The sequence below is a fragment of the Protopterus annectens genome, chromosome 2.part0, assembly GCF_019279795.1.
Source record: "Protopterus annectens isolate FY-2018-M chromosome 2.part0, PAN1.0, whole genome shotgun sequence".
In the NCBI taxonomy this organism is placed as follows: Eukaryota; Metazoa; Chordata; order Ceratodontiformes; family Protopteridae; genus Protopterus; species Protopterus annectens.
This window is the reverse complement of record NC_056728.1, coordinates 1,919,594,025-1,919,606,943: the sequence shown is the minus strand read 5'-3', so window position 1 is coordinate 1,919,606,943 and position 12,919 is coordinate 1,919,594,025. Positions and strand designations below refer to the sequence as shown.

The 12,919-nt window shown below is 38.7% G+C and overlaps 1 protein-coding gene across 1 annotated transcript in view; it reads left to right on the top strand.

The window, feature by feature from the left end:
* Positions 1-12,919, top strand: part of MCPH1 (microcephalin 1) — a 2,707,094-nt gene that overhangs the window by 1,173,706 nt on the left and 1,520,469 nt on the right. Inside the window, exon 9 of the mRNA XM_044060459.1 lies at positions 7,676-7,779. Coding sequence (XP_043916394.1) covers positions 7,676-7,779 — 104 coding nt within the window. The remainder of the gene's footprint in view (positions 1-7,675; positions 7,780-12,919) is intronic.

The window sequence follows — 12,919 nt, the reverse complement described above, 5'->3', positions numbered from 1 at the left end:
TTATTTTGACTGTTATTATAAGCAATTCTCACCTGTCAAAATGTGGGATTGATTTGTTAAAGGTAGTTGCTTGTAAATTATTTCTGAAAAGTTCTATTTACTGGCTCTTTTTATCAGCTTATCTTCGTATCGTAGCTAGCGGAGGAATTTGTTATCTTGTACTGTGGGTTTTTATTTAGTTTCTGTTATACTGAGTATGTCTGGTTTATAGTTGTCCATCCAGGTATGTAGTTCACATAATTTTATTGCTGATACTTACACCATTATGTGTCATGTATTTATTTATTTATTTTGCGGAATATTTATTCCAGCAGTTTGAATTATATTGGACCTGGGGGGGTTCAGGTGTCTTGGCAGTGAGACATTTCCCTGTGATACATTTGAATGGGGACACATGGCTGAAGTGACAGTCAGCTGTAGAGAAATATGGCTGTTTGCAAATTCCCTTTGGGCAAAGAGAAGAATGTGTTGCCATGCCACAACTTCAAGAACCAAAGTCACAGGGGGAAACAACGTCCATGGTCCCCAAGGGAACATGAGACAGCAGGCAATATGGCAGGCATCAGCAGCAGGCTGGCCTGAGGGCATGTCAGTGGCAGTACAAATGCAGTGCACAATGGGCAGTACCTTTGTAATCGGTGTGTGTGGACCATTACCCCCTTTACATTGTCTAAGGAACATTGCCTAAAACGAATACTGGAGCATAAATGTGACTACAGTAGCCTGCAGGATTTCCTCCATGCTGTAGCCACGCTTCTATATGTTGTAGTTACATAAGTATGTACTCTACACTGAGCACAACACTCATTACTTCTTCTGCCACCATGCATTTGGTTATTAAAGCTGTGAGCATTGCAGCATGTGCTTCTTTTTGCCCACAGGGAATTTGCAAACAGCCATATTTCTCTGCTGCTGACTGTCACTTCAGCCATGTATCCCCAGTCAAATCTACCATAGGGAAATGTCTCACTGCCTAGGCGCCTGAACCCGGACCTGGGTTTGGTTGAATGTATCTACCAAGTTAAATCATCCTTAATGTGGGGGAGTGTTTTATAATGAGTGCATTAGGTTTAATAATCATATTAGTACGTTCTATAGGAGAGCTTATTTATGGTTGGGTTCCAGAAGTGAAACTGGTTAATTCTTTTTTGAGGAGGAAGGTGTAAAGGTAATGTTTGCCTTTTATAGAGGCTATTTTTTTGTGTGTGGTTGTGCGAGTTAAACAAATGTTTAAGCAAGCAATAATGCCTAGTAGGGTGTGTGTTGTTGTGTAAATGACATACATGCAGGGCTTCAACACCCTAGAAGGGCATTATTTACGAAGTAACACACGCCATAGAGGGCATTATTGCACTTAGAGAATGGGTCGTATGTTAAATTGTTTGTATTTTTTTTTATTACTATATGATGATGTTAGTATTTTTGATGTAAAATAGTTCCTCCTCCTAATGTTTCAAACTTGTTGTAGTATATGTAACTGTTGTTGGAGGAAGTGTTTTACATCCAAAATGCAAGTTTGGTAAGTAATGTCTATACACACACTGTTTCTCACACAGACACACACTTGGAAACAGTATGCATTCAAAACGCACATTGTGACAGTTCCTACTCCAGTCCAGTAATCAAGGAGCCTCAATCGTCACCACAGACACCAGTGAGGGACAGCCAGTAGGAACAAAATTGGATGTGCACAGTATTTTCAGATGCAACTCTCTGCACCAATTACAATTTCCCCTAAGAGCAGACAGGGAGCACCCTCCAGACCTTAGGCTGAACTCTGTCTCTCTCCAGGCCCCAAACAAGACTCCACACTGACCACTTTGGAGCCTTATGTCCCTGTTCCAAGTTGCTGACACACACATTTGGATATTTGATTTTTATACATACACACACACACCTGGGAAAGGCTGGCATAGATTTACCAGCTGTGCCCCCTCTACCCAGGCTGTAAGGTAATTATGTTGCTACCAGTCACCTACTCTAAAGCTCTTATAAGGGTACCCAATTATACTGAGTAAAACAAATACTATTACAAATGGAAGAGTTTGATCAAAGCAGCAAGGCTTTCAGGAGCGGCCACAGTGTCACTAAAATGAGCATAAGTACTCTTAATATATTAAAAGTATTCTCTCAAAGGCCAGCCACAATGAAAGGTATGGTAATATTTAATTATAAATAATAAAAGAGAAAATATGAGAATACTGAATATCTAGTTACTATAAACACCACAGGTTCAATCACAGAGATATAAAAATAACACCATTAGATAGATTCACACAGATGCAGAAAAACAATACTCAACTAATCTCACTATATTTTCCTGACTGATTAAAGAATTAATGTTCCCTAGTTAAGTTACTTACTACAGCAAGGCAATATGATGAGTTGCTTACTAAAGCAAGGCAAGATGAGGTATGTGGTTGTGTGAGATAACTGTGAGCGATCTTTCCTAAGTGCTGCTGCGAGGGTTCTGTCACATCTCTCAATAATAACAAAAAAAATCCTTTCAGTGCTGGTTATAGAATGACATCACATCTGATCACCTGACTCTGGTACAAGAAACACCCAGAGCTTTGCTAAGATCTGTTGCAGCATCTGAAAGCTATAAAACCATTTCAAAAATGTCCATCCTTCCAGGCTAGCAACTAGATCACCCCTAAGGACAATACAGTAAGATTCCTAGTCCTGGTTTTCCCGGACATTTGTGTCTCTGGCTACAATCAGACCTGTAAGATAAATTTTTTATGGCCTAAACCAACCCATTTAATTTTCAACCTTTTTTTTTTTTAATTAGCTGGACTGAGATTAACCCCTCTCCTTCCAGAATTCTCTGATAAAATACATATATTTTATCAGTTATAATAATACTGTTGACATACGTGTATATCTCTTTTCTGTCCAGCAGGACCTACTGTTGATACATTTTTAGCACAAGTAACTTTAAAAATACTTTTTTTAATGCAAGCATCTGCACAAATCAATGAGATAGTCAAATGGCAAAATTCTTTACAAAACTCCAGCTAGCTGTGCTGGCATATGTTACATATGCACTGCCTTACTCTCCCGGCACAGATGGGCACTGCCTCATATCATCACACACATTATTAAGCACAGTTAATGATGCAAGCCATTAAAAGGTTCATACCTGCATACCTCTCAACTGTCCAGGTTTACAAAGAATGTCCAAATTTTTATTTATTTTGGTCTGTTCCTTATAATATTTTTGTTTTGCTGGCAACTCATCATGAGTGGAAGTCACTAAATAATGATTTACATTTGAGTTTCAGACTTATCTCCTTCAGAAAATACATCCTAAATCAAATCCTGTTGTTCTAGCAACTTTCCAATATTACAAGAACAATATTTAAACTATATCCCTATTTGTGTGCCTTTGTCCCACCATTATTTTAGACTTTGTTCAGATTTATTGAGCTGAGAGAATGAGATATATGCAGTTGCAGTCATTACTTAATCTCACTTTCACCCACTTCAGCTTTTATCCATGCAAGCACAAATCCACTCACACATGCATACAGAAACACACACACTTTTCTATTTTTTTTTTTTTTTTATGTTATCTGCTTATTTTAATTTTACACTTGACACAGCAGGCAGAAGGCCTGTACACCGCTGGTAGGGCATTATTTCCACAGTAACACACACCTTGGAGAATAGGCTGTCTGTAAAATTGTTTTACTTATTTTTTTTTTTTTTATCACTGTATTATTTTATATATTTTTTATGTAAAATAGTTAATCTGTTTAATGTTTTATACTTGCTGTAGTGTATATAAATGGTGTTGGAGGAAGTATTTTACATCCAAAATATAATGTGCTAAAAATACCTGTATATTTCCTTCATGTTTTGATTCTTTACTCCTTAAATTTGCAGTTTGCTTGCCAGTCTTTGGGGATTGAAGTCACTAAATAATGACATACATTTGAGTTTCAGACTTTATTTCCTTCAGAAATTCATACCAATACAAATCCTGTTGTTTAAGCAACTTTCAGTTTTATAAGACCAATATATTTAAAATGTGTTCCTCTTTGTGAGCCTTTGTTCCCATTTATTTTAGGCTTTATCTAGATTTTTTTTTTTAGCTAAGAGTTCGAGAGGTATGCAAACCTCTTTACTGACACTGCCAGTGGTCACTCGATCTTAATCACTCTCACATGTCACAAACTTGGGTTTTAGAAATTGCATGCTCACTCATTACAGAAACTTTGTAATTTTGTAAGAGCAATATTTAAAATCTGTCCCTATTTTGAGCCGTTGTTCTCCCTTTATATTAGGCTTTATGCAATTCTCAATTGCTGCTTCCACTGCTCGATCTCTCGCACTCTTCACACACGCACACAGTTTTCCTTTCATGCATGCAGGTATGTATACATTCACATATAGGCAAAAACATAAACACACACACACACACACACACACACACACACACACACACACACACACACACACACACACTTTATTTCATTTACCTTTACACTCGCTAAACAGCAAAGCCACTGCTTAGTGAGTGTAAAGTAATGTCTCAATCAGTCTCGCTCTCACTCTCATACACACATTCACTCACATGCACAGACATAATTAAAAAAAAAATGTGTGTTTCTTTTTTATTTTACACTCATTAAACAGCAAAAGTGCTGCTTAGTGAGCATAAAATAATGGCGTCCATTATGGTATTTTCAGTCCGAGCTCTATGGCAGCTTAATATCCTGCCATGAAGCATCAAACTCATTTTTCAGTGGGCATTACGTTCTCCAGTCGGGGTACTGATCTACAGGTCACCCATTCTCTAACTGTATGTTAACATCCTGGGGAATGCTTGTTCTCTAATCTGGGTTTGATGTACAGGTTGCCTTTTCCCTAAAGTGTAATACAATATGGTAGTTTGTTATAGCTATTAATGTTAATAAGACAACTAATAATTAATTGAATAAAATAGTAACATTATGTAGGCAAGAAGAGTAGGTGTGTTATATATTTAACAGTTTTGTGGAAGTTTTTTTTTTTTATTATTATTATTTTATATTCTTAACTTATTACAGCCTAGTGATGCCGCTAGGTGTTTCTGTAGTTACATCCCAATGATCCATCTAGGCATCAAATATTGTTTATATTTGCATTAATAATTCCAAAACCATACTACATATAAGCTACTGAAAATTTTCATATTAAAGCCAACATGATGGGTAACAGAACTGCACTAATATTTGACCTATGTCTAGTGCTGCTAAAGAGGTGTTAATTGTTGTTTATATACTATTTATTTATATATATTGTAATAATGTTCATATTTCTCCAAATATATGTAAACCAGACAACATAGATGGAATTGCTTAGCCTTTTACGAAAGCTCACATATGGACAAACAAAATGGTTCTGAGAGTATATATGCATGCATATATATATATATATATATATATATATATATATACTATAGCTTGAGTGATTCCTCAGATTTATTTATATTGTAATTTGTTTACAAAATATTGTAAAAATAATATTTATTGAGTTTGTCTTGTAAATGCAGTTTAAGACCGAGAATCTAATGGACATTATAGCTGTAATAGTAACCTTTAATGCCCCAGAGATATGAACATTTGTTTGAAATGTGAGGGCATAATAACTTGATTTTTGTCAATAACCTCAGGATACTATTATGCAAGCAATAGTGCCCAAAAGGGTGTGTCTATTATTGTGTGAATAATGCATGCCCTAGGCCTCAACACTCCTGAAAGGGCATTATTTGCACAATAACACACTGAAGTGCATTATTAACTTAGAGAATGGGCTATGTGTTAAATTTTGTATTTGTTTTGTTTTCTTCTTTTTTTAATTACTATATGTAGTTTTTAATATTTTTATTTAAAATAGTTCCTCCACCTAATATTTCAGACCTGCTGTAGCATATGTAACTACTGTTGGAGGAAGTATTTTAAATCCAAAATATTAGTTTAAGTATTTAATGCCTTCACACATACTTTGTGACACACACACACACACACACACACACACACACACACACACACACACACACACACACGTTTAGAAGCAGTGTACATTTCAAACATACAAGATTAAACAGTTAATAATCCCAGTCATTAAAAGTTTCATACCTACATACCTCACAACTGTCCAGATTTTCACAGAATGTCCAGATTTTTACTTCATTTTTGGTCTGTTCCTCATAACATTTTATTTTCATGGCAAATCATTGTGGGTTAAAGTCCCTAAATAATGACTTGCATATAAGTTTCAGATTTCATCTCCTTTAGAAAATACATGTTAAAACAAAACTTCATATTCTAGCAACTTTCTAATATTATAAGAGCAATATTTAAAATCTGTCCCTATTTTTGTGCCTACACTTTATGAATGGAAGCACGCATCCACTCACACATATAGACAGAAACATAAACGCACACAAACTTTTCTATTTTTTTTTTATATTATCTACTTATCTTAATTTTCTGCTTGCTAAACATCAGAAGTGCTGTTTAATGAGTGTAAAATAATGGCGACTGTTAGCTATGTAACAGTTAGATCTCCAAGGCAGCTTAATATGCTGCTGTGAAGTGGCAGAGTTGTTTTTCTGTAGGCATTATTTGTACTTTAACTCCCTGCTGGAGAGGGTTTAATGTACAGTTTGCCCATTCTGTAATGAAAGTTGGACTTCAAATCTCAAAATCTCCATTAGAGTGAATATGTTAGGTCAAGAGTGGATTTGGAATTGCAAGTCTATAAATGATGGCAGTGTTTGGGGTGGAAGGAGAGCAAAGCAAGCCACAAATCAGTACAGGTAGCAGCTAGGAAGTGTGCACATGTGCATTACAGTGACAAATGGTAACATGCCATTGAAATAGAAGACTGAAGGATGCTGTAACTTGTCAAAAATATAGCTAGATGAACAGTGGAAATGGCAGGAAAAATAACAGAGTATTCCTATGTGAGGTAATGAAGACAGTAGTCCATGCATGGAATTGGTGCAACAACCACACATTTTCCCACATTTACTAAATATGAAAGTTCTAGATAATTCAGTTTCTACGTGCCCCTACTAGAAAACAGTGCATACTCGTAATATAATGGAAAGAGGAGGCTAGGAAAACAGCAGTAAATTACAGACTGCTGTCCATGAGTGTTAAGGTTGATGACTCAGGCCCACACACTACCAAGGAACAGCAAGCATGTGTAGCAGATCTTCCTCTCATATGGGTACTATTGTCATAGTGAAAATATACCATGCTGGTGTAACTTACATATATAATAAAATTAATATCAACAGTAACACTCTCAATACCACTTTGTTTAGTTTTCTATTAAGGAACTTTGCAGTTTGCTAGCTATATGAGTGGGCAAGGTTAACCCATCATAAGAGACAACTACAGAAGGTGCTCGGCGTTCTTTGTTTCACTATTAGCTGATGATACCTGACGTGCAAGAGTCTCATTTTTTCCCATCTCCCAAAGCAAAATAACTTGTGTCTTACAGGGGGATGAAAAATGCTGAAATTACAATCACAGGACAGAGGGAAGACTATGATAAAAAGAAAGAAGGATTGTGAGCACAAGTTGTGGATTTATCATTTTTCAGTGTTAATTATTAATTTTTGATGCCTGTTTGTATTACAAATATTTTATGTTGCATTTGGGTTTGGTTTCAGGTGGTCTTCATGAACCTTCTACTTGTGATGTTCAGAATAATACTGCCCATGAAAAAGTAGAATTGTGTTATCAGAAGTCAGGCAGCAGCAAAGCAAAACAGATGGTAAGTTACATTCCTGGTAAGTGGCATACAATGGCTCAGTTTTTTTTTTCTTGGCTTTCACAAAAATTATAACTACACAGACTATATAATAACATATTTCTTTACTCTTATTCAACTTCATTCATATTGTATGTATGAATATTATTCGTTTTATTATAATTATTTTGTGAACTTAAATAAAATAATTTGATTCTCAGAGCTACTTCTGTGGGTTTGATTCTTTCAGTTAGAAAGGCATTTCAGAATTTTTTGAAGATGTTTTGAAGTTGGTAGTGCCGATGTTGCTACAGTGCGTGCATGTGTAACATTTAAAGTAGCAGCATCGCAGATGGGTCCATCAACACACTCTGTGACGTTCTTGTGCTAGTATAAGTGTACATGCCAGACCTGGGTTCCCCAGTTCTTTGTCACCGCTTGTCCAGTACTGATGTAATCTTAGCTTGTGATGGCCAATAGTGCAGGTGTTTAAAGGCTTAGAAGCTTAGATCTTCGCATTTTCTCCACTCACCAGATTATGAATTGGGACCACCTGCCTCTCTTGCTTGAACATCCAGCCTGACATTGATAGGTGCCTGAAATGTCTGCACCTCAACCCAGCAAGCCATGAGCTTTGTTGTGAAGAGCTAGAAACCTACTGATGTTCCTGATTGGTTTGGTTGCTATTCAAGGCATCTACCAGGAAAAGGCTACAGCAAGCCTATAGACCCTTGCATCATCTGGGACAAGACTGTGGATCACCAAATAGGCTGTGACCTGCTTCTCATCTTTGGATTGATGTTAAAGTTTTGGTTCTGGTGAGAGAAGAAGCAAAGCAACATTGTATCCCAGCAGAGTGAAGCTGTGGTGAGACTAGAACAGTGGCAGTAGCCATTCATGACTCTAATCTTTTCATCACTCTTGACAAGTTAATTCTTTGTTTTCAGTAGGTACTGCCTGATTTGTTTCTAACTTCAGAATGTTTGCCTAAATACTTCATTCTTAAATTTTCAGGGTCTATTTGCTAGTTTCCCCTCAAGTGTTTGCAGTGCCCTATACAGACAGAGATGCCTTGAGTGACATTTTTCCTGTAAAAGCATGATTGAACTTTCACCAATATCTAGTTGCAAACCTAGTTGTCTCCAGTGCTGCAAACTGGATACTCCTGACATTGCTTTATATTCTCACGCCAATTGTCTAATAAAAAAAAGGGTTTGTTGCCATGGATGTGAACTTTCCCATCACCATTACCAGCTTGGTGGATATGGACATCCTGAGGCAATGTAGAAATTACCTCATGTTTACTGAATTACCTCATGTTTACTGACAACCAGTTAATTCTCAAACAAACTGATATAGTATGTGAGAGATGTATTTACACAATGTCACGAGAGGCAAACTCTCACATAAAAGTACTGCCAATGTCAGTAAAGTTGTCAGCAGTGCACATGCTGCACCCATCACACACAATTCAAAGCAGACATATACACCCACATATGCTGAGGCACTTAAATCTAACCTTCCTAAAACCCAAAGACCTCGTATATGAAGTAGACATAAAAAACACCCTCAGCAGCCCCAAATGCACTCTTTCAAAACAACACCCACATCAACACATACAGCCACATCTCATGGAGCCTCTACTTTTAAGCACATAAGGCAAGCCACCACACAATCCAACATTCTGGTCATTGGAGACTCCATCGTGAGACACACTGATGTCCCTCTCACCAGGCTGAGTAAGGATAAAGTCACGGTCAGTTGCTTATACGTGGCTAGGATCTACCACATTACATGCACACTCAGGTCATTGGACCACAAGTACCAGTATGACTCAGTCGTAGTCCATGTGGGTATAAATGACCTGAGATGTACTTCCCTAGACTATATGAAGAGAGACAACATGGAGCTCTCAGAATGTGTCCCCCAAGCAGGTATGAGCCTAGCATTGAGCAGCATTTTACCTTCTCCAAGGATGATGCCACATCACGAACAAAAGATGACTGACTTTAATAATGGCTTAGTTTCTGGTGTCATTTTAAGGAGGGCAATATTTATCAGCATGGAAAGAGATGATCTACAGCCGCTCTTCTTTGCCAGGGATGATCTGCACCTTTCCCCTTTAGGCTTTCAAATGTTGGCTAAAACATTGTCTTCCCCCAAGCTATAGGTCACCCACTATTACCCAGGAAACCCATACCATGTATTAAAATTATTTGGAACACTCAGAATCCAACCCAGTGCCATATTCATGGGCGACTTTAATTACCCCTTTATAAACTGGGAATCCTATATGACATCAATCATACAGGCAAAGAAATTCCTGGATTTAGTAAGCACAAACTCCTGGACCAGATTATGAATGCACCAACCAAGGGTGCAACCATGCTGGATCTGTTCCTCACTAATATACGAGAGTGCTGCACCCCCCCCCCCCCCTAGTGTAGTGTTTTCCCTGGTAAGGTCAGACCACAAAATGGTGTCCTTTGAAGTAAAATAAAACCTGGACCCCCACTTAAACCTGGAATATTCAGGACCTACTCTAAGGTTAACTTCTTGCTATTAAGTGATAACCTGACAAAATTTCAAGCCCCCACAAACCGTGAGAACACTGCTGCCTATGCAGAATTGTTCACAGGAGACTTATACAAGCATGTTAATAGCTGCACAGAGGCAGCTGTACCCACCAGGAAGAAGTACAGAATTAACTCACAAAACAAGCCACCCTGATGGAATCACAAAATCAGTAGGCTGTATAACAGAAGGAAGAAAATCATGGCAAAAAATTAAGAGGTGGAGCACCCAGCAGGATAAAAACACTCAAACTAAACAAACAACTCAGAGGACAAATAGTCTATGAAAGCCAAATTTGAGGTTAATTTGGCCTCCCAGGCCAAGGGCATCCATAAGGCATTCTTTAGCTATGTCCACATCCTCAAAGGCAATACACAATTGTGTGCAGAGCTCATAATAAATGGAGCCACCTATACTGAGCCAGAAGATCTAGCAAACCTACTGGCCAATAAATTCAGCCCCAACTTTACCTCTATCTCCCTCTCAACCTTCCCTCTGGAAATACCATCAGATATAACTCCCCCTGCTATCCCTATGGAACAGGCCCTTAATGCTCTCTCTAAGGCCAAGAACACTGCTTCAGTGGACCCAGACAGTATCCTTGGATGCCTTCTAAATAGCATGAAACATGACCTATCATGCTGTCTGGAATTGCTATTTAACTGTTGCCTCCAAACAAGCTTTGTGCCTCATGAATGGAGAAAAACAACAGTCATCCCTCTGCACAAAAATGGGCCTTCTACAGACCCATAAGTCTCACTTGTCTTAAATGCAAAGCCATGAATAGAATTATAATGGAAATGATCAATAACAATATAGTAAACCTCCAGCCACTGGACCCAACCCAGTTTGGTTTTGTCAAGGGCAGTTCATGCCTACTCAACCTGGTGGACTTCTTTGAGAATGTCACCAAAGCAATGGATGAGTGAAAAATGGTTCACACTGCCTACCTTCACCTGGCCAAGGTATTTGACACAGTACCCCCACTTGGGCAATGTTGATAAACTCGAGAGGTTAGGTACAAACACGTATGTCACCTGGTGGATAGCCAACTGGCTCACAGACAGGCCCAGGAAGCTAGAATTGGGGAGTTCACCTCTATGAAGAGGCCAGTCACAAGTGGAGTCCCTCAGGGATCGGTCCTTTGACCTCTCCTTTTTGCCAGTTACTACTCTAAAGTCAAGGCTGATGTCATTGGTCTCTGGCTGACGAAATTTGCAGGTGATTGCAAATTAAGAGTTGTCATTGAATCCCACACTGACACGAATGGTTTCCAGGAAGGGCTGATATAAACAAATAGCTGGTGTCAGAGCCATGGGCTAAAACTGAATGCCAAGAAATACATAATAGTATCCTTCAGGAATTCATCCACCCCTGGTAACTATCATATTGACAACACACCCCTTAGAGATGACCCAGTAGCCAGGGACTTGGGGACACACACAGACAATAATCTAGCTTTTGGTCATCACATATCTACAGTAGTGATGAAATCATTCTATGTTGTGTAACTTATAAACAAAGGTATGGCATCTAGGTCCAAGGAAGTCATTGTTTCACTGTATTTGGCATTCATCAGACCTATCATTTACAATGCCCTCTTCAGTATGTACCTAATCAGGCATGCTCAACAGTTGGAGCATCGACAGAGGTTCCTCACTAAAAGAATACAGGGCGTAAGTAAAATGTCCTATGCAGACTGCCTCAAGGCCCTATCCCTGTATTCTGTCTCCTACAGGCTCTTTAGGGGGAGATCTATGCCTGGCATACAGGGCATTGTCAGAACTCACTCTGATAGACCCCTTGCATATCCACAAAACAAACAGCACCAGAATTACCTGTTCTAAAGACTTGAACCTTGCCTGTGATATAAATAGGACCTGCTGGAGAGACTGGTATGTATCCTAGAGACTACCCCATTTCTGGAAAAGGCTGTCCCCTTCCATGTGAAACAGAGTTCCTCCCTAATCCAGTTCAAGTGTAACTTGGACAGTTGGATGGGGAATAGGAATTTTATCCCTGTTTTGGCACCAGTGTTTCTAATGGACACAGGCAGCTTGTAAATGGTTTGTCTCTGTGGTCCCTGCTTGTAAATATTTAATCTCCTAAGCCTATACTTACACCTATCAAAGGTACCAGAACTTGTCAGATATTTGGGATGCATGGCCAGGCTTAAAAAGTCCCATGTGGCCATTAGCCTAGTAAACACCTGTGAACCTCAATGCATCCAGACTGGGAGTAATTTTGGGAGTCCAGCACATGGGACAGCTGTTTACTGTTATTGTGTGATTAATCAGGAACCAGAAAGGAGCAAGGAAGCCGGTGTTCAGGCCTTGGCTAAAATGTGCATTCTCAGAGAAGCTGCCTTTAACCTTTGCTTATGGTGATCACTCTTGTCACTTAGGAAGGAGTTGACCTGCTGATTGTCTGGCCACTGCTGTCAGCATGGTCTGAAACACAGTTTGAAATGCTTTTTGGAGAGGGAGAACCAGAGTGCAAGTTCTGCCATCTCTTTTGAATTTGAGCCTTTATCTTTCCCAAGAACTTGCACAGAATCAGCTTTTCAGACTGTAGGGCATGTTGTTGTGGC